The sequence below is a fragment of the Vicugna pacos genome, chromosome 22, assembly GCF_048564905.1.
Source record: "Vicugna pacos chromosome 22, VicPac4, whole genome shotgun sequence".
In the NCBI taxonomy this organism is placed as follows: domain Eukaryota; kingdom Metazoa; phylum Chordata; class Mammalia; order Artiodactyla; family Camelidae; genus Vicugna; species Vicugna pacos.
In genome coordinates, this window is record NC_133008.1 from 19486219 (window position 1) to 19514061 (window position 27843).

The window sequence follows — 27843 nt, forward strand, 5'->3', positions numbered from 1 at the left end:
TTTTTTGGTTTTATTGTGTATATATTTCTGTTAAAATGATTCCTCATCGAGTCTAGTGGTAAAAGTGCAGATGGTAGCAAAGTAGCCTGTTTAAAGGCATTTATCTTCACTGGATTAAATGTGCTCTATGGTGAGGAACTGCACCTTAGCCTATGCAATTTCCATCAATTTTAAAATAGCATTTAACAACAAAATAATGCATTAGGCATTTCTTTTTTAAGGAGAAAGAATGGGGATTTTTAGCTTTGGAAACAAAATGTTAAAGCTATACATCAGTTTAAAAAAAACAAATACGTAAGAAGCACATTGTCATTTATGCAATAAAGACATAGACTTTTTAAAAATTTTTCTTCCTTAAACATTATAATTTATTCTTTTAAACACCTTCACATAAAAATATTTTTGACATATACAGTATCTTTTTTTTCCTAGAATATTTGGAAATATATATCTACAAATGACCTGGAGTTACAGAGTTAAGTTTGATTTTTCTTTTACTTTTTCTCCTATCTTTGGATCTCCTTCCCCCCCCTTTTCACCTCTCTTTCCTTCTGTCTCCTTCTGCCGTGATTTTGCTCTCTTGCTCCCTCTCTCAGAATCCTGTCTCTCAGCTGTATGGTCTGCTCTGGGCTGCCAGACAGGGGTCTGTTGTTCTTATATGAATTATGGAAATAAGAAAACCTTCAGATTCTTCAAGACAGAGGCAATAAAGCAGATGGGAATTACCATGTTGAGAACAGAAGGCAATTCCCAGTGCAGAGGACCCAACAACGGGTTATGAGTGACAGGACCTACTGATGTGGGCTGGGGGCTTTTAGCTGAGGCTCTCTGTTTAAATACGTAGCCCAGTAGACCAAGTTAAAGATTCCGAATAGGAGCGGGAAGGCTATTCTTGACAGTCGATCAATTTTGCTGACACTGTTAAAGGTTTTCTTCGGTTCTGGTGGTTTTGTTTCCGGCTTGACTTCTTTCGGTTCTATGGTTGCACTTTTAGCAATGGTGGCTAAGCCGGGGTCACCCCTGGCCAAGTTAGGAGTGTAGCTGGTTGCAGTCGGAGCATAAGTGTTGTTTTTCTTAATGAGGGGATCCTTCACTTTCTTTGGCTGTAGAAGGAAAGAGTAAAAATATTTCGTTTAGTAAATTGTGGGAAGCAAATTCATAAGTTGCTGAGCAGAGTGGCCTTTACTTTGGAACTCAAACATGTGCTTTATGTAAAATCTGAGGGATGTATTTATGACTGCATTTTGGAGATAAATGAAAAACGCAGACACAAACATCTAGTTATAAGATTGACAAGTTTGCTCTAATGTACAGCACGATGATCTTGCAGGACATTTGGTCCTGTCGAAAACATCCATAAGATATTTGGTCCATGTCAAAGGTCCTTGAAAGGTAGTCCTGTCCCATTTGTCCATAAGCAGGTATTTGGTCCATGCCAAGTGGTTTTGGACAGGACCAGATATCAAGGACCTCCAGCATGGACCAAATGTCTTAATGGACGTTTTAGACAGGACCTAATGTCTGCTAATCCATGGTGATTATAGATAATAATACTGAATCATACACTTGAATGTTGCTGAGATGAGATCTTAAATGTTCTCATCAGAAAAAAGAAATGGTAACTATGTGATGGGATAGAGATGGTAGCTAATACTCTGGTTGTAATGAATTCACAATCTATAAATGTATCAAATCAACCACATTGTACACCTCAAGCTTACACAATGTTACATGCCAATTATTATCTCAGTAAAGCTAGGGAAAATGCAGACAGGTATCTTCCGGGATATCCCATCAAGAGGTGGAGTGAATTTCCCCACTTGTTAAATCTAGACTTGTAGCCTTGGCAGAGTGATGCTGGCCAGCTTAGGGCCCTATCATCAAGAGGCTTCGCAGCCTTGGCCTTTACCCTCTGGAAGCATGCCCCTGCCACGTAGGGGGAGCCTGGACGAGACCACAGAGGGACAGGGGCCGTGTGCAGCGAGCAGTCCAGCCGGCATCCGACCCAAACCTGTGAGAGAGACCCTTGTGGTCTTCCCACCCTGCTGGAGCCTCCAGTTTTCTGCAGCGGTGTGAGTGAGCCCAGGTCAGACTAATAGAAATGCCACCAGGTTTTTTTCCCAGCCCCAAATGCTTGGTTGTTATTTCAGGTCACTAAGTTTTTGGGTGGTTTGTTTTGCAGTGATACATTACTGAGCCAATTATTATTTGCTGCCTCTCCCCATGTTTCCAGTAGACAAATGACAAGGCGGGGTTAGTCAGGATATCCTGAACTCCTGCTCCATGTTAGCTGCTCACCAATGTTACCTGTGTAGTAATTGACAATTTCGGCATTTCTTAAAGGTACAGACATTTCTGAAAAATGAAGTGGGTCGTTTTTTAGAGGTACATGGTCTGACATAGTTACCACTAGTAACTTATGACTACTGAGCTCTTGCAATGGGGCTAGCCTAATTTGAGATGTGCTGGAAGTATAAACTACACCTAGGATTTTGAAGACATAGTATGAAAAAAAGAGTACAATGTATCTCCTAAATAATGTTTAGCATTGTTTATATGTAAAGATAATGTTTTTAATGTATTGACTAAAGTGAATTATTAAACTTAATTTCACTGGCTTGCACTTTCTAAATAAGGCTATTTGAAAAATTTTAATTATACATACGGCTCACATTTGTGGCTCACTGACATTCCTGCTGGACAGCACTGGTCTAACAGTGTGAGTCTCATTCTTTCATGCACACTAACTCACCAGTAAAAAATTGTTAAAGTGCAAATGTCTTGGGCACAATCTCACCCTTTGAATCAGAATTCCTAGGGATGGAAGCCTGTTCATGGACGCTTTGAAAAAGCTACACAGAGAATACTGATTAGCAGCTAAACCTGGCCAACCATATTCGGCATACTCTGAATAATTTGTATTTTTATTATCAAATCAGAATAAAATATTATTTCCAGAAGAGCTGATGTTTTTCACAAGGTGCTATAGACAGGGATTTTAAGAGGTTAATTTCCTTATTAACCAACTTCATGACCTCTCTACTACCTTTTTTCCTCTCGAAATCCTTAAGCATACATTGATTGTGACCAAAAAATAAAGGAAAAAGGAGAAAAACCCAGATTTTTTTTTCTAGGATTAGGTCATTAAAAGGAAGGCCACTAACTCCACATTGATGCCCATTTTTAATGAAGGTAGATTTGTTTAAGCCTTATGGGGAGTGACAAATGCTATAATTATCTGTATAAAGTTAAAGTGGGTAAAGTGATTCCCTCTGAATATAGTCCAAATGACTACAAGTCAAAACTTGATATGACTCATTTCAATATAAACAGCCAGATTAAACTGGTATTAAGTCTATTGCCTAGAAAATAAGAATTTTAGTATATTAAAGGATACATTGAAAAGCATGTATGTCCTTTAGATAAAATATATTTGCACTGTGATGCTGAAGAGGGTTCTGATCTAACCAAAATTTGTTGAGTGACAGATACCTTGTTTAATGAACTGAAATGAATAATCTGCACAAGGAAAAATTCTTGGAGAAGAGTTTATATTATTGGTAGATTTCATCTTTCCCACTGCCAACTATCATAATACCCCAATCCTAAAATTTCTCAAGTTGTTAGTTTTTGGTTTGTTTTTTTTTTGTTTGTTTTGGGTTTGTTTGTTTTTTTTCAACATCATGTTGAAAGGCTATTTAGAAATATCTAGCTGGTTTCTCAGGAAATAATAATAGTTTTTTTTCACTTGTGAAAATGTTGAACTACCTGTATTCTTTAAGAAGTTGGTATTTCAGGATTTAACCATGTGGGGGTGAATCTTGAGAAGGCTACTGTACGCTCACTTGATAATGTGACGACGTATAAGATTCGTCTTTTTATTTTCAAGCTATACGATGTTAGAGACTGAAATCTTAACTCTCCTGAAAACACTCACCTGGTCACAGAAAAAGGACAATTTTTTTATCCTCTTTGAATGTTGAAGTGAGACCTGGATCACACTGTGATCACATCCCCTGTAATAAGCAAATCAAACCGGCAGAGCCCTGGGGAAGGTTTTTACAGAGACATAGATAAACTGCAGAAAATATTCTCTTTCTCATTAGGCTGGCAGGTATAGGTATAAATGTATTATATAAATAAATGTACATCTAGCTAGACCTTTACCTTTATTTATACATGTGCACTGAATAACATGAGCTGTAGATCGAGATTAAAATATTTTATCTGAGATACAACACTTGAAAGACGAATAGCAGGTCAGAAAGAGAGAACTAAACTATGAGCGCACCCATGTCTCATCCCAGATTCTGCGCTTTCCAGACCAAATTCAGTTCCCCTGACAAGTCACTAACAACTGATACTGCTGAGCCACAATCAGAAAGACACTGGCCTCTTGCAGCATGCAAAGGAGGAAGCTAGAAAAGCAACTTTCATCAATATTTGCATTTCATTTTGCATTTGCATATCCCCGATATTTATGTATCATTCGACCTGAAGACCTTCAGTTGAGTATTTCAGGGATTCTAAGATGTGCACTTTTGTCTCAAATCTTTTTTTTTTTTTTTTTTGTGGGGAGGTATTTAGGTCTATTTATTTACTTTAATGGAGGTACTGGGGATTGAACCCAGGACCTCATGCATGCTAAGCACGCGCTCTACCACTGAGCTATACCCTCCCCCTAAGATGTGCACTTTTAAAGCGTCCATATCTATGACTTTGGGCTCTGTCTTACAATTGGTCATGCCTTATGCTCACTCATCTTCAGGTCTGGTGAGCTCTGTCCTTTGAAGCTGCCTTTTCTGTTCTAGAACAAATGGAGGTCCATCAATGGCAAAGGTAAAATATTGGACAAAACTCTGTCTTCGCTCCCTCATCCCTCTCTCCAGCTGGTAAAAGCAGTCCCTTTGTCTTTTCTCTTCTCTCTACTGAACCTGAGCCAAGATCGTTGATTTGAAAATTCAGAGATTTTCTATGGTGTGCGAGGATATTTCAAGGCAAGATGAATTTTTAGGACCCGGTTCTCATCCATGTTAGCTGTAATAGGGCCTCCTGTACAGAACCATCTTTGTTTTTACTTGTGCAGGAGATCACTGGGGTGGTCCACTGATTCCTCTGTGTCTGAAAGGTCAATCTCAGGGCTTTTACTTGGCAGCATATTTTCTTTCTTACTTATGCATGTATTAGGGGTACATCTTTTTTGGTGGTGGGGGTAACTAGGTTTATTTATTTACTTACTTATTTTTTTTAATGGAGGCATTGGGGATTGAACCCAGGACCTTGTGCATGCTAAGCGTGCACTCTTACCACTGAGCTGTACCCTCCCCGCTAGCAGTACATCTTATAATCAGTAACATTTTAGGTTCTACTGAATGTGGTAGATGTTTTCACCACCAAGGATCCTCTTTTGTAGTATATTTGTGAAGCTGTGAGGGGAAAATAATCACTAAATGGGGTTCTTTACTATAGACCTTCTCAGACTTTTTAATATACCGTGACTCTGTGATACAGTATGCAGAATTATTCAGGTGTATTTGACCACAGAACTGTGTTTTCAGGGACCATCTCAAGAGACTAGTATTCTGTGTTTGCTGTAGAGTGATTCCTCTTAGATTATGTCTAGCTGTCTTCTAGATCTCTCTGACTTTGCCCTTCTTCCCACCGTCCAAGGCTTACTTGTATTTTGACATATTTTCCCTTCAAACTTCAGACATAGAAATATCCTCCCCACCTGTGCTTTAAAATCCACTCTAAACTAAGACGAGGAATTTTCCTATGATTTCTGTGCATTTTAATCCTTAAAGCAAACTGGAAAAAGACAGTATGTGTCCCAGTCTTTAGTGAAAACTAGAGATCATGCATTTTGAAAATTCTGTTCAGTTGAGGCACTAACGTAATAACATGTATGACCAAATTTATTAGGCTCAGAAAACAACCCAAAGACTATGATTTTCAAGCTATAAAAATTATAATGGTGTAATTGCTCCTAATGTAAGGTTTGGTAAAACTGTTCACACATCAACAGAGACCACTGGAAAGCATATTTGAGTAGAAAAGTTTACCTTTGTGTTTCTCCTTCATCTCCTTCCCTCTGCTCTGCACATCTGTCCACTGAAACGATCTCTCTCATTAGCAGTAATGAAATTCTCACAGCACTTAATCATGCATGATGCAAGAAAAAAGCAAACTCCTTAACCTCTCTGTATTCTTCATCCATTCCCCCCAAGTCCAAACATTCCATTTTTTAGGTTTAAAAAGATATACCAGTAATGTATCACAGGGATGGTAAAGCATTTACCTTTTCTGGAACCACACTTTTGCCATCCCACGCATAACCTCTTTTGGTGAAATAGTTTACTGTGGCAAACTCGATCAGAGCTGAGAATACAAAGGCGTAGCACACTGCGATAAACCAGTCCATAGCCGTGGCGTAAGCCACCTTCGGGAGGGAGTTCCTGGCGCTGATACTCAGAGTTGTCATGGTGAGCACAGTTGTAACTCCTGTAAAGAAAGAAAGTGAATTTGTAGCGTCATCAGGGAGGCCAGCCTACTTGTACAAAGGAAAACCAGCAGTACCATGGACAGAGTCTATTTTCCAGTTCATTCCATTTTGGTTTGGGATGGATGAGTTTTAATTTAACCCCACTATAGTTTGCAGTTCATGACAGGATTAAGGGGGAGCTTTTGGAGGGAAAAACTGCCCTGCTATTGAGAAGCTGTTAAGATAGTAAACTCTTTTAAATAGGCATCTTGAGCATAGTGTCCTGGATAAGAAAGGAAATAATATTCCTTCACTGTCCCCAACTCTCTGAAATACAAAGCAGAGATCTTCACTGTCCTTGATCCACACGTAATCTCTGGATCCTCAGCTCTGTTTACTATTCTACCTGTGTACCTGGAATGTATGAACCACAAAACCAATAACTTCTTGATAACTGATCACGATAGATAATTAAATTATCTTTGGGTAATATTTTGTTACATTATTAACTCTTTGGCTTTTGTACGATTTGTTCCTGATTCTTGAAAAAGCTACTCTTTTATAAGAAATTCCTGAAATAAGTTGCATATGACTTGCTTGAGGTCGATTAGCTCAGAAGCGGCAAAACCAAATCTGAACATATTTATCTGATTCAAATGTTTGCAATCTTTCTCTTTCTGTTAATGCTGCATCATCTTCTCTATTCTGCGAATCTATCCCTACTGATTAAAATCACCTGATTATATTCAAAGCAATTTTCAAGTCAGTTGCTTTTCGTTTATTTAAATAATTGGTTGGTGTAATAATTGAGTTGGTATATGAATGATATATCCACTGATGTTCATTTAACAAATTAATATTATCAACCTAATATACCAGTTAGAGTATTGTAAGTTCCTTTGAAGTCATTTGAAAATACATGGAAAACAATTCACAGAAACCCAGTGAGAGTGGCTCAGGTTGCCTAGTGTAGAAAAAAATCATAACTACTTCCAATGACTAGTCCCTCCCTACTTATTAGTTCTCGAGTAAGCAAGTTAACTTTCAGGGACTTCAGTCTCCGTATCTGTAAAAGTGGTGATGTAACATTCACTCTCTTGACTGTCTATGTCATGGCTGAAATTCTAAGGGAGGAAAATTTCTGTGCCGTTATTCACAACATTATTTGAGGATTAAATATTATAAGTGAAATGCATTTTAAAGATGATAAGCAAATTATTGCTGGAGAAGATACTGTCATCCCATGTGTCTAGAACTAGATCTATGATGCCCCCTTTTTGATTAATTTTTAGAGAATCAGTCGACCACACAGCTGGTAGGTGGCTAACTTTGCTAAGCTGCTTTAAACCATCCAATATTCCCTAGTTTGTCATGAAGCTCAAGGTAGGTGATCTTTGGAAGTGATAGAATTAGGAAGAAACACTGAGACTTGTATTAAATCATATTTTTGATACATGGTCACCGTGGTAGGGAATAGACTGACTCTGAACTTTGGAGGTGTTACAGAAAGTCCTGGGGCATTATCCGTGTTACCTATGGTTTAGGAAATATTGGCTGGAAAATAGCCCCCAAATTTACATTTCAATGATAACTTGAGCAAAGAGCAAGATAATTAAATGTCAGCATTTGGAGACCAGAGCAACCCAGTTTCAAATACCAGCTTTCTAAATTGCTGAATGACTTTGGGAAAATTGCCTCACAATTCTTAGCTTCTGAATTTTTTGTAATTATTTCCTCGTAAGTTAATTTTAATAAGCCTAACTGAGAAGGCTATTGTGAATATTAAATAAAACAATATAATAAAGTATTCAGCACTTAGCCCGATACTAAATGCATAGTTAATAACTTATTATGAACAGCTTTAATCCTTTATGATAAATCCTTGCTAAAGTGAGTTTCATTTTTTTTTTTTACCCAAATTTTGGTTTATGTAGGCAGCTAGCTGTTAAAAGTAATTTGGGAATGGGTGTTCTTAAACAAAGTGCATCCATAAATTAAAAACAGTGAAGAATAGCATAAAGAGAAAGGTGTGTCGTGTGTGTGTGTGTGTGTGTGTGTGAGATCTTACAATTCCTGCCATAAGGAAAGGGGAAAAGAACCCCAAAATGTGTTAAAAATCTATTGAATTCCAAATACTGACTCTGACAATTACATATTTTATTGTATTTTCTCACCTCGTCTTTTAAATGGCACTATTTTATTTTAATTGGACTCTCAGTTTATGGGCAGCTGAAACTTAGAAAAATGAAGAATGAACCCAAAACTTGGGTCTTTCCAGGAGCAAAATTGCATGACCACACTGCCTCTAAACGAGAGAGAGCCCGGAAGGTCAAGAAGATGACGTTTAAGACCTAAGATGGCTTCAGCTCTGTTGCGTTTCAGATGCTATTTAATAAACTGTTATAAGGTACAACTTTGGGTTTTTTTTCCCCTTTTGGTATTTTTTTCTTTAAATCCCCATGACCTTCTCAGGCATCCCTAACAGCTCAGAGAAGTGTGCTGAATGCAGACTGAAAAGAATAGAAATGTGTACTAAATAAATGTTAAGAGGCTGAAGGTCTTGGAAAGTTGTATTTGTGATTTTATTGAACTTAAAACATTAGAAATATATAACTTGATACAGGGAACTACTTCCTGCAGTTGAGTTTACAGATATGTAGCTATGTTCACCAAAAGGGCATGAGTCGGCTGAGACAGAAGATAGTCGAAAATGTTAAGAGCAAGGTTTTTGACTTCTAAAACATTCCAAAGTGATCTGGAGAATATCCAAAAAAGGAAAGATAGGATTTGTTGGGGACAGAGAAGGGAAAGTCAGCACATATTTATTTATTTTTATTGAAGTATAGTCGATTTACAATGTTGTATTAATTTCTGGTGTATAGCGTAGTGAAAAGTGAGCATTTAAAAAAAATCATTTTCACTGTAGGTCTGGGCTCATTCTACAAAAATAAAATACAAAGCATAAACATATTTTCTTTTTAAATTTTTTTTTAAACTTTGTATATTAGAGGGAGAAAATTAGCTTAATTTATTTATTTTATCATTATTATTTTTTTAATGGAGGCACTGGGGATTGAACCCAGGACCTTGTGCATGCTAAGCACATGCTCTACCACTGAGGTATACCCTGCCCCCTTCTTCTGTGTTCTTAATTCTTAAAAATTTCTAGTAAATAGAGGGCTCAAACTACACATACGTGAAGAAGTGAACATCTGACAGGAGTTCAATCTTCAGTTCTAATTGGCGCCATAAGCGCTGGTTAATATTTACAAACTGTGAGGAAGGAAAACAGAAAGTCTGGAAGGAAGTGCCCTCTTGCTCTGCAGCTGGAACTGTTCTTGATTCAGCCGTGTTCTTCGGCTAATGTCACAGCAAAGATTTGGCGGTTTGCAACCCAGAAGCGCCTTGCTAATTAAGTTCAGAAGAAAAGACTCATTTCTGAGCACTGGCAGCAGAATTGTTTTCCTCTGAGATAACTGATCTTTCATACTTTGCATATTGTTGAAAGGTGATGCCAAAGGGGTCTCTGCCCATGAATAATAACCCTCAGTTTAGACTGCAAGGGTCTTAAGGCTTTTTTGTTTTATAGTAAGGAGTTTTAAGGACAGCATGAGCCTAGTAAGATGTTTTCAGAATGAACCTTGATAATTGTACCTTTCACCAATTAAATATGTGGTTATTATTAACAAATGGATGATGCTGCTCGCAGTCACCCCCTTCCATGCTTTGCCATGGCCGCAGGGTTGATAGTGTGGTACATGGTCATCATTAAACCCACAGACTCCAGAGCTGAGAGGCTGAGTCTTACTCCAGACTCCTTCACCTATAGCTTCTGCCCTCGGGAAAGTTACCCAGTCTCTTGTTCCTTAGCTTTCTTGTCTAAACACAGGGATACTAACAGTACAGAGGCCTTTTTAGTATTATATAAGATGATACAGGGTTACTTCCTTGAACAGAGCCTGATACAAACGCCCTTAATAAATGTTCTGCTTGATTTTATTGTGATTCAAATCTGAAGCTCCAGAATATAATCTTCGTGAGGGGAGAGGTTTATGCCACATCCCATGCCTGGCACATAGTAGGACCTCACAGTAGATTTCAAAGAAAAAGTCAGTGACTGACTGACTGACTGAATGAATGAATGATGTAGTAAGTGTTTGGTTTTCATCAGTCTGAAGAGTACAGTTAAGTCAGTGTACTACAATACAGGCAGGAAAGATCTCTTTATATGAAACATAAACTTGTAAAATAAAAAATTAGGGGGTGAGGTTTCCTAGTGGCAAAAGGTTAGTCCCCTTTAAACAAAGTTCCATTAGATTGGCTTAAAGTATCTAAGGCATTTAGAGCATTTTAATAGAAAAAAAAATTTGTAACTTTTCAGAAGTGCACACATTTGGTAAAATGAGATACCCCGGTACCAGTATGATGGTCATGGATGAGTTTTTCTACATAAGGAAAAGCCCTGCTTTCATATATGTCAGGAAGTAATTCTGCTGATATCGTCTCAGATTGTCAAAAAAAAATACACTGACACATGATTATGTATTCTAAATGTATAATTTAAATATTGATATTTCTGTGCATATTTTAATCCATCAGGATGCATTTTATGCTTGCTTCATTCCATTTCTCTCCTAAAATATCAAAGCAAATGTTCTTTAATCCTATCTATTAACATGCACTAAAACAGCTTGCTATTTGAAGAAAGATTTTTATTTTTATAATTATGTCGTAATGAGAATAGTAACTCCTTGAACCTATCCATTGGACTAAGTCCAGATGTTAAGGTATAATTATTTTTTTCATTCTACTTGCAATGTCACAGCCCTCCAGACCCTTGCATGCATGTCCTGACTGGCACTTACCAAAGACGGTCCTTGCTGGTACAGACTCTCTATTGAGCCAGAAGGAGACTTGGGAGAGAATTACCGTCATTATGCAGGGCAGGTATGTTTGAATAACAAAGTAGCCAATCTTTCTCTTCAGGTGGAAATGAGTGGTCATAACAACATACTCTCCTACAGGGGAAAACAGACAGGAAGGTCAGCAATTTGACCTTGAAAAGAAATTGTCTCTGAGTTTTTCCATCAGCAGCAAGAACCTGGAGTTTAGACATATCCTTTCTCCATGTGACATCTGGTTCCCAGAGAGAAAAGCTTTTATCCAGGAAAGAAAAGAGATTTAAAAGACACACCAGAATGGCTCTGAGGATGAGACTGAGGTGCCAGAGATCTCACTGATATTTGTACATCCGAATCCTGGTACCTGATACACTTAAGATACAAAGCTGAGCATCTATTTAGAGATGGGGTTTAATAAGCAATAAGGCATTGCACTAGACCCTGGTGACGTACCCCAACAGATTAGGAGAGACTGGATCCCCCGTTTGTCCACTGCAGGAAAGATTCAGGCTGTCCAAGTCACAGGAGCTGAGTTCCAGCCCCAGCACTTCCTCTTGGCAGCTGGCTGACCGTAGGTAAGTCATTCGGCTTAGCCCGATCTTCCAAACGAAGAGAGTGAGATAGAAGTCTCAAAATTTATTTTGGGGACCACCTTCATCAGAATCACCTGGGGAGGTTTCAAAACATGCAATTCTTTGACACACACGAAGTCTTCTTTAAGGTAGGGGCAAGGAAACCCATCTTTGTCGCTAGCTTTTGAACTTGTCCCCATTCCTAGGCCAGTCTGGGACCCAGCAGACTAGCTGGGCACTCTCCATGGTCTTTACATATGCCAAAGTCTGATCTGATTAGGAGGCCCAAAGCAATAAACACACACCCAGACTGCAGGAGGTGGCTTTTTTTAAATTGATGTGTATTTTCTCAGTTACAACTCTTAGAAGTTTTTAGCTTTCCTCACTCTGAGTATCTACTTAGCTATCTGTGTGTGGGTAGGAAATAGGTGTATTCTTACTAAGAAAAACCTTGCTTCCTTTGATATCCACATTTCCCTATCTTCCTCCTTCCCTTCCACTCCGAACTTCAGCCCTCCTCATCCTGTGGTTTACGTCTCAGCCCATGGCCATCCAGCTTCAGCCCCTATAACGTGGTTAAAACTGACCATGGTCTCTTATTGTGCAAAAACTGAACATCTCAGTCTTAAAGACAATCTCAGTCTTCAAGCTGACTACTCATCTTCTTTGCAGCATTAAAATTAAGCAACACTGAGGGCCCCAGCCATCTTGATAGCAGTCTCTTGACTCACATTCTCCTTTTCTCTCTCCTTTTCAGTTCCTTTTGCTAACTCACCAGTTGTTTCCATCAGAGAGTACTGAGTTCTTTCAATCTTTAGGGCACTCATCTCCATCCTTCTGCAAAGCCCGTGTAGAGGTTCCCGGTACAGCTTTCTTCTCCATTTTTTTTCTTGACCCTAATAAGGACTTTTCCGTCTCATCCCTGCTCCTAGGGTCATTTTTATCCAGATAACTGCAGAATCTACATCTTTAAGTGACACTGCTCCGCAAAATCACTGTATTTCCGAATATTCCATAGATACTGATTTTTCATTGATGCCATCAACTCAGTATGTTCAAAAATGATATCACTTAAACTTTTCCCTAAGAAAATAATGACCAGCATAGAGCAGTCCTTCTTTTCTACTTAGCGTCCATCTCTAAATGAATGGCACTCCCATCTGTCTGTTCACCCAGGCTAAAAAATCCAGGATTAATCCTTGAGTGTTAGTGGACTTCCAAAAGAGAGAGAAAGGAATCGGTTGGATCAACACAATTGTAATTTCACCTGTGTGGTATCTCTTAGTCTATCTTATCTTGTGGTCACTGCTCTTAACTTCTCTGTAGTCGTACAAAGTAAATCTACAATCATCTACTGTCTTGTTTGTCTCCAGTCACGTCCTAGCTCCAGTTTTCCCCAAATTTTGAGTTCAGAGGGGTCGTTTTAATGCACATATAAATAAGCTAAAATACCTTAATGGAGTCACATTATCTATACGAGAGGTTCCCAACCTCAGCACTGCTGACGGGCGTATCAGAACAGGTCATTGTTTGTTGCAGGAGCTGTCTGGTGGAATGTAGGATATTTAGCCACACACTTTGCCTCTTACACACTAGATGTCACTAGCAAACACTCTCCCTGCCCCTCAGTGTGACAGTCAGCAATGTCTCCAGTGTTACATGCTAGCAAGTCAACTCCCTAACCTACATTCAAGACTCTTCACATCAACGCTCTAATGTGTATGACAGTATCACGACTCGTGTCTCACCACACATTTTCACATCTCAGTATCTTGACCAACAGAATTCTCTACTTGACATCTTCTCTAGCTGAATATTTTGTTCATCTATGGATTGGGCTCAGTCCATAGTAGACTAGGAAGAAATGGACTGTAGAGGAGGTTTTATAGCTTTGGAAGCAAATGCATTTGGGTTCAAAACCCAGGTATGTTATTTTCCCACTGTGTAGCCTTGAGCAACTCACTTAAACTCTCTGATCTTCAGTTTCCTCATTTATAAAATAGGGACAAGTGTATCATGGGGGGAATAAAGAATAAGGACTCTGCTTGAGATCATGCTACATAAGAGTTTAAAATAAATCTTAGCTCCTTTCTCCATTTTCTTCTTTCATCTCTCCAGTCAGCTGGTAGAAGTATTGGTAGAAGAAATGCCCCATATACTCTCTATGGTAGGCAATCACCCATACATTAATTTATGCTTTCATGATTTTTATTGATGATAACACCTGCCATTCACAGATCAATATTAAATAACTTCCAATTTATTTATAGTTCCTGTTTACATTTATAATAACATCACATACTTTTAATTTTAGCTCTTTTTGTGCTTATATCCCTCCACCAAATTAGCATTACGAAGAGAGACTCCTCTTTGAGTGTAGCATGGCTTCACATACCCTAAATTTTCAACTCCTGCCTTTGATGAAAAGGGATGCATGAAGCTTAAGAATACACTCTCCATTTAACACCTGCTAGCGTCTCTTTTTTGATAAGTAAATAGAATGTCAACTATTTTTTTTTGTTTTTGTTTTTGTAGATACCTTGGGTAATGTCTCCAAGGTCATCTGAAAGATGATTCAAATTTGAGAAAAATACAAAAAAAAAAAAAAAAAACAATTTCCCAGGAGTCTGCCTTAGATAGACATAGCCAGGGTGCATATCACTTCCCACGAGCAGGCATTATTATTCCTAACCATCCACTCAGCTGTGGCCTGCAAAATGTCACCAGCTCAAAGAGAAATCTCATCTCTCATATAATGCCAGAAAGATGAGTGTCTATATATATATTCCATTATCATCTTTTGTTGTCCACAATGTGACATTTGGGGAAGATTCCGCAAAGAATATTATTTTGGAGGAGCTATTATTTGATATTGTATTTGTTTTATAAACCACTTCCTCACTAACAAATCAGAGGAAGCGGAGGTAAAACTTCAAATCTTTTGAAGTCATCTTTTTAAATTAAATAAAATCTAAGCTTTGTACAAAATGTTGATGGAAAAAATGTTCACATATTGAGGTATAGGGAAGTCCCTCTGGCTCATACATGATGCTCACTAGCACAGCCTGTCTCGTGGCCTATCCAATGTGCCTTGTACACCGACTTTAACTGTAAAGAAAGTAAGGCACTTAAAAACCTAAATGGAGTAACTCTGGTTCAGGCATCCAAAATGGATATGGGTGGCCATCATGGATGTGGTTTCAGACGCGTTCCTGCATCATTGAGACCTTGATTTTGCTGACCTTTATCAGACTCCAGGACACCACCAGCCATTCTCAAAACAGTTATCTCCTAGCACCTTCCAGCTGCAACCTTATGGTCTCAAGGTCTCCTCAGGGAACTATGCAGCCATTTCGGACCCCAGCCAACCCTTGCTTAACAAGCACCCTAACTTCTTGCCAGCTCCAGTTATGATTTTTGACAAGCAAGTTGTGGAATTTTATGGTTTTTGCCAACATAAGCCTCCTGTATTTTGTAGTCTGGCAGAGCACAACTCAAGCACTTCTCAGGATCAGACTCTAGTCCACAATGACGCTCAAATAAACCTCTTTCCCTATTAATAGGTTGTTTATTGATTATTTCCATCAACAGTATTTAAATAAGGAAAAGGTGGCAAAATCAGAATCACACTGTAATAGTTTAAAAATGAAAGAAAAATGCAACAAAAAAAGTCACCTAAACTGGATTGAAAGAGTATCTCCAGACAGCAAGTGCTTATGTACTAAGCGTGTCAAATTCTTCTCCTTTGATTCAACAGTCTAGAAGAATTGTAATTTAGATATCTTTGCAAATCATGTAACCCTGAGGGATGCTTGTAAATTCGAGTAAACACCTGGCTTCACTTTATTTGACTTCAGTTTTCCCATTTTGTTCAGTAAAATGACAGTGTTTTGCTTAACTATTTTCTGGGATGCTGTGAGGATAGTGTGGAATGAGAAACGTGAAATTTACTTTAAACATTTCGAGTCACGTGCAGATTTACAGTGCACAGGTGAAAAGGACAGAAATGCATTGTCCCTCTAGCTCTAGAAATCAACCACTCATTTCTTCAACAGAATTGTAGTGGATGTCGATTCCATGTAAAGCTAACATTTTCCTTTCGAATATTCTAAACTTTTGTGTTTTCTAAGACGCTACCTTTTTTTTTTTCCCAAAGGAAGAAGCAATCAAAAATATCATTGAGACAGGGCCAGATATTTTAACATCTGCTTCAGAGAATACTGAAATAGAAATAAGGAGACAGTGGTCATAGTTCTAGACCACTTAACTAACTCTTTGGACTTGTCTCCGCCTCTGAAATATGATTAGGTTGACCAGAAGACTGTATAAATCTCCTCCCCCTCCATCTTCCCCTTCACAAAACTGTTTTCACATTTTATGGTTCTGATTATTTCTCTGGAGATCATGTACTAGGCTGCAGAAATGGGAGCCCCAAGGCTCCTCTGGTGAATGTCAGTCACCACTGTTGCTCCCCGGTCAGTGAAAACACTTGCTTTTTGCTCATTCCTTTTGACCCTGCCGGTTCATCCTTAAATCAACTCAATCAGAGAAGACTGTCTTGAGGAACAGAATCCCACAGTTTCTCTTGGTCATTCGTTCTAAGGAGAAACAGCAGTCATTTGCAAAGAAGAGACCTTCTTATTCAGCAAAACTCACCTGTATTTCCTTTGATCAAATCTGTCTAATGACTTAGGTTAATATGACGACTTTGCAGTCATTGTTGCAAGCTTTAAAAAGTATTTTGTATTGTTACATTCTTATCATTTTCTAGCTATGGTATTATTCTTACACCTACTGACTAATTTAATAAATTTGCTTCTAAGTCGTATGTTCTCGCCCTTTAATCACTGTTACAGTTTTCGTGTGGGCTTTCCTTTAAGAACCACTTAGGAAGCATAATGTGGTATAGCAGAATGAGACGGGGGCCATGCCTGGGGGCTAGTTTAAAACTGACCCTGATACTTCAAGCAGAAATGACTTCTTCCTACATGTCATCATGTAGCTCTCTTCCACTAACCGCATCATTATTATGAATAGTAATCTCTCATATTTGTAACATAACTTTTACATGCCAGATACTCTGCTAAGCAGTTTACATGCATTTTTCTCAATTTCACTGTAGCTCATGAAGTAGATCCTCTGATTATCTCCAAATAGTACAAGAGAAAAGACAGAGAAAGGTCACCCTGTTAATAAGGGGTAAAACCAGCATTCAGAACCTCACAGTGTAGCTCCAGAACCCACCCCTTAAGCTCTGTGCTTTACCACACTGTTGCATTTTCACACACGTCTAGCTTGCCTGGTACTAGTGTGTCATATGGTTGAGAGTACACTGTCTCTAGCTAGACTACCCAGGTTCGAATCCCAGCTCTGCCACTGCCTGGCTGTGTGACCTTGGGAAAATTATTAAACTTCTCTGGGCCTTAATTATGTCCCATCTGCAAAATGGAGATAATGATAATACACACATCCTAGGACTGTCGTGAGGATTAAAACAATACAGTGCACGTTAGCTACTTACATCACTCAACCATGAGCTTCCTGAGGGCAGGAATCATGCATCCTTCATCTGTCCTCTTCAGGCCCAATCACAGTGTCAAACACCGTAAATGAGCACATGGTTGAAGGAATAAGTGAATAAATGAATAAATAACAGAGAATTGCATCCGATTTGAAAACTGAGTAGATTCATTCTTCTGTGTCCCTATAACAGGTTTGCTCTGCTGGGTAACTAAGTGTCCTTCAAGCTAAGTCTCCAGTTCATGATCTTACCCCCAAAACTGATGGCAGAATCCAGTGATGGGACTGTCCCTCTGATGTGTTTGCACTTAATTAAAAAATCAAAGTGTTGGACGGGGCCCCCTGTTTTCCCTCCCCTGGCACTGACGTGATCTAGAGGCATTTGACCTGAGAGAGGTGATTGGCAGTGTGTGTGAGCATTGTGTTCACATGTGTGCTGGTTGTAGGCAAGTGGGGAAACACTTTCTAGCCTTCTAGTCTGAATTGCTTCTCTCCCCACAGAGAATTTTAAGATGCTTCGTGTCTGATTATTCTCAATGTGTGTGCTCATCCCTGCCGCCATTCCTCGTCTGGTAGAAAACAGGGAGGTGATAGTATTCAGTGTCATTTATCTTAATGTTTTCAGGGCTCCAGAAGGAGATGTGAAATACGGGATTGAAGACTTTGCAAAAGATCTTTGTTTCTTCCCTTAGAAACCAAGATGGATTTTTGATGCGCTAAGGTGGGCCCGGAGGAAGTGTAGTTCAAGTGTTTTATTGTGGAGTTGAAAACATACGTTAAATTGAGCTCCCACATTTGAGAATTTGCTCATTATTTCCCTCACCTCTCCCCGTATCTTTTATGGGAATGACAAGGAAAAGCTCTTGTTTTGTACAAATTCACCGCTCTGGGCTGGAATGACGACTTTTAATGGACCAGCCAGCTTGGAGGTGGTGGGTTGGACCACTCTCTTTCACCCATTGCCCTTTTGTAGCTATGTACGTTTTCTGAGTAACAAGAGTGTAGGTAGGCTGAATCCTTAGGAAACCAGAGGTGAGAAAGGTCTCCAACTTCATCAGACCAAGTCACTGCTTTTTGTAGACATGGGAACTGGAACGTAAAGAGAGATGCGGGGATATGTCAAGGTCACTAGCGCTGGATGAGAAAGGAAGTACCCTTTCCACCCAGCAGCCTTTGTAGCTTGCATCTCCTTCTGTTACTGCGTGATGCTACCGCGCTTGAATTACCGCTTCCCTGACACCCTCTAATGTCCTTTCTAATGACAGTGGAGGGAGAATTTCTTGAGGAAAATTTCTGTGTCTATTATTCTGAATACTCTGGGCTTAGAATAGTGAGTATTTGGCTCCCAACAAATACAGATTAACAGAATGAAAGTCAACCCTTGCAGCAATCCTTTTCTTGATTATCATAGGCTGGATTCATTTTTTTTTATTCATTAATTCCAAGTGTTTATTTAGTGCCTCCTCTGTTTCAGCGACTATAGTAAATCATAGGCATGCAGAAGACAGGCACGGACTTGCCCTCACAAAAATGTTAATCACAGCACTTACAACCCAGTTTGATAATTACAGTTTATGTGTTTGTCTTCACTTAGACTTTAGATTTTATAAATGCAAGGTATCTCCCGTGTCTATCATTGACGCTAGTGGCTTGGGACAATAGCCAATTAATAGTAGCATTCAGTTTTTAAAAAGTAAACACTGCTCATCTTCGTATCTTTTCCAAGACAAATTGTGAGGAAGAAAAATTTTCAGGATTTTCCATGTTCTAGGATATTTTTCAGGACAATAACAAAAACTACTTCATACCATTTTAAGGATCTACTGCATAACACTTTGTTCAGTGTTCTATATGCTCCCATCTTTAATGCAAAATTATACACTCCCCATTCTTAGAACAGAACAGAGTTTCTAACTGGATAAGTGACTTTCCCAAAGTCATAAGGCTTCTAAGACGCAGGACTAGGATTTGAGTCCACAGTTTTTTCTCACTGCAAAGCCTAAGCTCTTTCTACTATACCAGGGTGCATTTCTAAAGTAGGCAAAGCTGAGAAACAATCTTTTCCATTTTTCACAATAAGAAATAAAATATTTCAACTTCTAGGGTAGCCATGGATGCTATAAAGTAAGGAAAAGGCAGATCCTGTTAAGCAGCAATTATCCAATAATCAGAGTAAGATATATTGACCTATTACTTGAATTTAGAATAATCAGATTAGAATGATCATGGTCCTAATTATAAAGTTTGAAATCTAAGGAAGAAATTTTTCTGAGAAGAAGAGGAATTCTGTCCTTATTGATCACTAAATTGTCTTTTTTCTTTTTAGAAGTTACAAATCACAGTGAACCAACTAATTAAAAAATTTAAAGACAGCCATTAAATTATTGACCCTTGCTAAGCTTTCAGTAACTGAACATAATTAAAACTACTGGGATCGAGGGGCTAAGGTTTCCTAATTTTTAGAATCCAAATTTTACTTATAATTATCTGGCCCTGTGATCACATTTCAGTTAGTCACAACGGGATACTCTCACAACTAAATGTATCTTATTTCTTGAAAAAACTTCAAAAGTTTAAAATTTGGGGTCCAGCTGCTTGATAGTATCTGATCCAGTTCTGAGTGTTTCATTGGTAAAACAGTTACAACACCAAGAAGGATGGTGGTCCATCTACTTTTCTTCTAGTATGTGTATATATATACATATATACATTTTTTTTAATTGATGTATATAGTCAGTTTGCAATGTTGTGTCAATTTCTGGTGTACAGCATAATGCTTCAGTCATACATGAACATACATATATTTGTTTTCATATTCTTTTTCACCATAGATTACTACAAGATATTGAACATTGTTCCCTGTGCTATACAGTATGAACTTGTTGTTTATCTATTTTATGTATAATAGTTAGTATCTGCAAATCTCGAACTCCTAATTTATCCCTTCCCATCCCCTTCCCCCAGTAACCATAAGACTGTTTACTGTGTCTGCCAGTCTGTTTCTGTTTTGTAGATGAGTTCCTAGTGTCCTTATTTTTTTTTATTCCACATGTGACTGATCTCATATGGTATTTTTCTTTCTCTTTCTGGCTTACTTCACTTAGAATGACAAGGTTGTCATTCCATCTACTTTTAATTCCAAAATAGAGTGATCGGTGTAGGTTTTAGTGGTGGAAGATCCCTGGCTAGAGTTACAAGTGAATTTGTAGGGGGAAAAAAGGCTTTTGGGCATCTTACAGGTAACGATTACTGCTAAAAATTTATCAAGTTTCATTGAATCATGACAATAAGTGGGGCCTAGATGATGTTAATAGCTAACATTTATTAAAAGCTCTTTATGTGCCAGGAAGTGCGTTAATAACCTACCTCTTTCTCTCCAAGGGGTCATGTAGCTAAATACAGCGCTACCCTGATCACAGTAGAACCACTTCTTTATTTTGTAAACAAGCAGACAGACAAAAACTCAGAGACCAGAAAGCATTAAATGGCAAATTCAAGGTCACAGGTCTACGGAGTTTCCACTAGTTCCCAGCCCAGCTGTGCCCCAGTTCAGTGCAGTTGTGACTCTCTCCACTTGCGTTATGGAAGGACTTAACGGAATTTGCACATTCTTACAAAAACTTTTCCAACTCCTTCTTCCATGTGTAAAGTAACCAAACAGCACTTGCCTGTGCTAGACTGGACAATTCCAGAGTCGACCGTTTGCCCAAGAAGGTCATACTGGTTTAGGCGCGACCCGTCCTCTGCTACGACCACGGAGCGCGCTGGTTCTCGGGTCCACTCGTAAACGACTTCTGCCCTCGTGTAAGCATCTAAAGGGAAAGAATGGAAAGAGGTCCATGTCTTTTGCCACTTTGCTCTCCCCCGTTAGTTGATGTGTTCTATCAGCTTCATCCTTTCTGGGTCAGCCTAGGAAAGGGCAGCCCACATCGCTTCATGTAGGAAAGCTACAACACATTTTCCTCACTCATTCAGTTATCTGTTCACGCATAACAAATGGTTATGAAGCAACTGCAAAGGACAGCGTGCCTTGCTGAAGACACAGGCGTGAAGATAACGAGCACCTGATCTTGTGGAACATGCATTTCAGCAGTGGGGACAGAAACAGAGGCGCTAACTCATCCGTAAATCTCAGGGAGTGTTAAATGCAGTAAAGCCATACGCAGCAGGTATGGGGACGGAGAATGAAGGGGATGGGACCTAGTCTAGTTAGGAACTCAGAGAGGGTTACCGAGGAAATGCCGTTTATACAGATGCATGACTGAAACCTATGAGCGAGCCAGCTAAGTCTTGGGGCAGAGTACGCCGGCGGGTGAGCTAACAAGTTCCTTCCTCTGGAGCAGATAAAAGCTTGACGTGTTTCAGGAAGAACAGGAAGACCCATGGGGCCAGAATGAAGACTTGAAATGAGGTTAGAGGTGGTAGCTTGGGACCAGCATCTGTTAGGCCAGGGGAAGGTCATTGATAAATGTGATAACACCTGACATTTTTCTGATCATCCATTTTTAACGAAAGTCTGATTTTACTTCCTTTTTCAACTAATTATCCTTCTCATAGGAGGAGGTGAGCCACACAGCTCCCTTTACACTTCTCAGTCATTCTCACTTGTCACGTCACATTTTAACCTCGTCATCCTCCTGATGGGAAGGTTTGGTCATAATGCTGATCTTTAACTCAGGAAGGTTGGAGGAGGAGATATACAAAGTAAGAGAGGAGGAGAAGGTGAAAGAGAAGGAATTTGATAGCTTGTCTGATTTCCAGTCATGGAACACCCACTCCACTTAGCTTATAATCATGGTCCCATATTCTCCTCCTTTTAGCTGTAGAGAGACATTAAACATTCAAGGAATATCACATTAGGAAAAAAAACCAAACTGTTTCCAGGGCTCTCGAGTAGAAGATACGACAGCGAAAGTGGGTTTTACTGTGAAAGCCTTACCCCCACCCCGACCAACTTCCCCATTAGGGACTGTGGGCACAGTGCCGAGGGCCTACACTGCTTTTAGGAGACACAAACGTGTACAGCCAGAAGAAGAAAAAATGAATATGCTCCAACTTAGATTCTATTCACCTTTACATTAACATAGTCATAAAGTATAAAAATAGAAAATAAAAATTGAAATATGTTTTTAATATATATTTTTGGAGGAATGGCCCACAAAGGCAAAAGTCCCTAGGGTTCATAAAAGTCATAATGTGTCCCTGCTTGACACAACCCCCCCCCCCACCTCATAGTAACCTGGCTTGGGTATTTTGTCCAAATCTGTATTTGTCCTTGCTAAAATATTTTTGTGATGTCCAATAATGGTGGACTTTTTACACAAACATGAAGCTGCCTAAAATGAGATGTGAGCTTTGGCCCCTCATTCTCCAAACTAAGTTCTTTTCAGCGTGACCACTTGTGTCTGGGTTAGTGATGTGGAAAAATGTGGTCAGAATTCCCTAGATTTTTATGTGGGTGTCGAGTCTGCTGCAGCATCATTTCTGAACCAACTTACAATCAGATATCTTTTTAAATAATTTTTTCAGAAGTTTGAGAGAATATACTGGGAATTAATTTAGTGGCTATTGCTTCTTTCAGAAACGTGTAAGAGTGACAGTGGATAATTTTGGAGTTTATCTTCATTGCCTTTTTTTTTTAGATTGTGGTGGTCCTTATTGACTTTTTTTTTTACTTGTCTTTTATTGATTGATTTATTGTTTATTAGTTTATTTTCAGCTTTACTGAAGTATAATTGGCAAATACAAGTGTAAGATACTTAAAGAATACAATGTGAGGGTTTATTATACGTATACGTTGTGAAGGGGTTTCTCCTGTTGAGTTAACACATCTCACTGACTTTAAAAAAAAAAAGTGAAGCATTTTAGCATTGTATATGGTGGCATGATTGCATTTGTTAGGAAGATCTAAAAGTTTATTTTTTAAAAATATCCCTCTGAAGAGGACAGAGCACATGTTTGAAAAGTACCATACTGCTTAAAATTTGTAGGTACCTGTATTCAGTAAAATGCTTTTCTGGTCATGAAAAACTCTTGTTTGTCGAATGGAAGGAACTTACCGAAGAGGACATACTGAGTTGGAGGTGACCTAGAAGCAGTGAATGTCAACGTGGAAGGACTTTGGAGTCACATAGTCTATCTCGTCTTACAAATGGCACCCTAAGGCACAGGAACATTAAATGACTTGTCTCAGGGTGCATAGTAACTTAGGGGGAAAACCGAGATAAGGGCATAGAATGCCATTCATTCTACCCCACTGCTGTTAGCAAGGATTTCCTAGGCAAAAACTGAATGTCATATGCTCAAAAGCCAAGCAAGGATAATTGGTGGTCACGTAACCAATGATGAAGCCAGTTCTAGACCTTCCTTGTGTCATTTCATAACAAATTAAAGCTCTTGCTACTTCATCGCACTGTCGTTAGCAGCAGTGCCAGGACCCTATCTTTTTTATACCTTGGCATGTGTTGCCAGTGGGCTGCTAATATAGCCGTAGAGGGAAAAGAAAAATGTGTTATCATCGACTTCTCATTTCATATAATTCAGTGTCTCATTTCTTGTAACTTCTTAGAAACTCCACTGTGTATGAAATCTACTAGAAAAAGGTCATTGTTGTGAAAGTGGAGATCACTCATTGTTTACGGCTCCCAGTAGAAATCTCTCAAAATGTGGAGTAAATTCACGTGATGAAAGTTGGTGTTTTAAACATAGAAGACAGATACACCTAAAGTCTCAAAGCAGAGCTCTGCCATAGGTGATATATCTTATTATTTCTTGGTTTCAGTATCTGGAAAGTAGGTCCTATGAAAACTTGATTGATTTGACCCTACTCAGCATAAAGAAAAGAAGGTCAAAAAGTGTTTTCAACTACTTCATCAAAAATGTTAAGCTCAGATTTCAAATAAATCAGTAAATTACCTAAGAAAAATTTTTAAAATGAGACAACATAAACTATCAGAAAAGCATCTGCGAATTAAGGCTGTCACTCCACTCTTATGGGACTTCGCTTTTCCATTTGCGTGAGGCAGATACACTAGTTTTTTTTAATTATTCATTGTTCAGAATTCATTTAAATTTCTACCTATCCCTCTCTTCTTGCTTCCGACATTGCTTGATAATCAGTCAGGGAACGATCATTTATTAAGTCCTCACCAGATCTAGTACTTACCTAGATCTTACTGTCGGAATGTAATCTGAATTAAACTCATATATGTGAATCTCATCCCATGCCACTGGCATATAATCTGAATCTCTTCTCCTAGAATCAAAGCTTTATTTTGTATATGTCTCAGAAAGCATTAGGAGCTGGCAGCTGCATTACACACATTGTCTTCGAGTAATCTGGCCTTCTCCAGAGGGCTTTATCCCCGACAAGCAGGAAGTATGATAGAGCACTGACAGTCAGAACCTAGTGGCGAGTGGTCAGGAAAACACCTGCTTTTCCAAGTTTGGTGCTTATCGACATCTGGATGAAGCTGCTTCAGACACTTGCTAAACATTTGTTGCATAAGGTTTTACTGAATGATTGCAAAATCATTGTGCTTATCTCTTCCTTACTCTCGTCTCTGATATTTGGGCAAGACGGCAGCTTTAAAAAAGGGTTGAAGCATTCGTAGCCCACTTTGGCCTCAGTTTCCTCATCTCTGAAATGCGCTTGTTAGGCCAGGTCAGAGAAATGACTAGCCAATGAAGGAACCCCGGCTGTTGCTTCTCATGGCCCTGGCAGGCCACAGGAGCGAGCCCTGGCGCCCTCCGCCCCGGGCACGTGCCGTCTGCGCCTGTTCTGCCATGTCAAGTGCTCTCTGTTGAAGTTTAACTCCTCACAGTTCTTAAACCCTTGTTTCTGAGGCCATTTTTTCTGAGACTTAAACACTGAAGGGCGTTTAAAACCTGATCATTGTTGTCTTTATCCCTTTTATAAGTACTGATTGAGTGCCTGCATTGTATTAGGCTCTGCGCTAGGAAACGCAGAACAAAACAGACTGTGCTCTCACGGAGTTTTCAGTCTCCAGGTGAGAACAATGTGAACCAATAAACAAAACTAATAATTACTTCTGTGATGAATGGTATAAAATAAATATGTACTGTGATCAAGAGGACCAATGGGACTATATGCAAATTTTGATAAGGTCTTCAGGGAAGGTCCCAGGAGATGATAGTTACGCTGAGATGTAGGAGGTAAATAAAACCAGCCCTGCTAAGGACCAAGGAGGTGAGAAACTCAGGCAGAGGAAAGAGCATATGCAAAGGCTCTGAGACAGAAAAGAGCTTACTTATAATTTTTTTTTAATTTCAGTTTTCTTATATGAGATGCTATTTGTTTTATGCTCACTATCCATCACCTCCTTCTTACAGTAACTTCAGTTTTCTTCTGGATGATAATGTGCCTGGTTAAATACACTTTTCCCAGGCTCCTTTGTTAGCCTTGGCCATGTGACACAGCTTTGACTAATGAGATGTGGGAAGATATCTGTTAGGATTTTAGGGAAAGATTTTACTTTTTTGATACAAGCACTGCACCTTCTTGGCTCACTAATCCTCTTCATCTTGAAAGCAGAGGCAATGGCTGGAGTTGCAGCAGCCATTTTGTCATCAGGAAGACCTTCTAAAGATATCTTAAGACATCATCCTTGTTAAGATGCTGAAGTAACCAGCAGTCAGCCAACAATCACTCACCTTCAATATCTGGTATGAAAATATAAACCCCTCTTTTCTTAAGCAAAGCTCACTGCTTAAAGCATTCCTGACTAATACACTAAACATATAATTAACTGTCCAAAGCAAGATATCTTTGAAGGCAAAAGGGGGCACTGTTAGTAGTTATACCATAATATTAGGCATGAATCCATACTGTTTCAGACAGACCATGATGTGTGATATTCCTAACTATAAAGTTATTTTGTGGATTAGATGAGCTGATGCATATACAGGTGTTTAATGCACTACCTGGTGTACAGGTATCACATAATACATAATGTTATTGTTAAAAATAGAACTGGTAATCAGGAGAAAGTATAACAGTCCATGACATAGAACGTATATTAAATTGGGAAAAGACTAGGCAGGAGGGAGTCACCAGCAAAGGCCTGTTTAGCTGACAGTTTTTGAAGGCGTTTATCCTTGGGTCTCAGGATAGAATAGATTTATAAATAGAGAAAGTTGTCTCTCCATGGCCAGTGCTGCTGGGAGCCCAAGGGCCCTTTGCTATTTTCTTTGCTAGCTGTCTTCCTACACTACCACTATTTTCCTTCTGTGAATCATATCTCCACCAAAATAGTTGCTCAGATTGCCTGTCTAGTGAGAACTGAGAGCAGGTTAGGTTAGTCCAGAAGGTGACTCAGTCCCTACATGTAACTCCCCTGCAGGAAGCCAGGAATACATCACTCCTCCTCGCCTGATGCACGCATACTAATCAAAAGAGGAAAAGTAGAGCAAGCCCAGAGAACCTAACTCTGCTGGTCACTGTCCTCTGCTCTCCCCTCGCGTGGGCCTGCAAATAGTCTAGTAGAAACCCTAGAAGTTATCAGAAAGGGAGTTTAGGGGTTTCACCGTCAAAAGCGTTCATACAGACATGAATTTCATGGGATGACCAAACAGATTTAGGACTATTTTAAGACTTTGACTCCTAAGAGCAAATTCTTTTCTGGCTTCGTCTTTATGTGTAGGCTTCATTATTAAGGGACCCTAATTCTTGTCCTTTGCCACCTACCAATATTTCCATCAGGTACGCACGTTGAATTATTCTTAAGATCAACCAGATGTCCGTAGTGATACAAAAGAAACACGATGATTTCCACTTATTGGAGAAAAGATATTGTCTATGAGATATCTGCATCCATACTCCATTTGATTTTCTCTGACCACAGTTTCAACAAAAATAGAATTTTTCCACTAAATAGTTAAATCCATTCTTGCTAGTCCAGGAGGTAGAGAATCACCCCTTACTGAAATAATTTTAAAAAGTGAAGTCAAAGATGATGACTTCTGGAAATCACTTGCAGCAAATCATTTTTTTAACTTTCTTGATGTTCTTTATCTGTCCTTCTAACATTTATAACTGATTGGAGGTCTCTTGCTTCAAGAGGCCTCTCATAAGAACACAAGAAAAGAATTTAACAAATTAAAATGAATTTACTCACAGCTTCCAAATTTCAGTGGGCAGGCATGGGCATCCATAGGGAAGTCTTCCAAATGCATTGGACATTCAGCTCTCACCGTCAGCCTTCTCAGTTAAGGGAAATGGGGGATACAAACAAAAGCCCCATGGATTAGATACTTTCTGATGAATATGATTGGGGTATATTATTAACTGCAGCAACCATATCAGCACAGCCGGAGAGGCAAGCACAGACAGCAGTGCTATACTGAGCTG

At 39.1% G+C, this 27843-nt stretch overlaps 1 protein-coding gene across 1 annotated transcript in view; it reads right to left on the bottom strand.

The window, feature by feature from the left end:
* Positions 1-245: 245 nt before the first annotated feature.
* Positions 246-27843, bottom strand: part of GABRA1 (gamma-aminobutyric acid type A receptor subunit alpha1) — a 54440-nt gene continuing 26842 nt past the window's right edge. The window contains exons 6-10 of the mRNA XM_072946961.1: positions 27611-27693; positions 21143-21286; positions 11347-11499; positions 6299-6501; positions 246-1103 (exon numbers count right to left, since the gene is read on the bottom strand). Of these exons, the coding sequence (XP_072803062.1) occupies positions 792-1103; positions 6299-6501; positions 11347-11499; positions 21143-21286; positions 27611-27693 (895 nt within the window). The 3' untranslated portion in view covers positions 246-791. The remainder of the gene's footprint in view (positions 1104-6298; positions 6502-11346; positions 11500-21142; positions 21287-27610; positions 27694-27843) is intronic.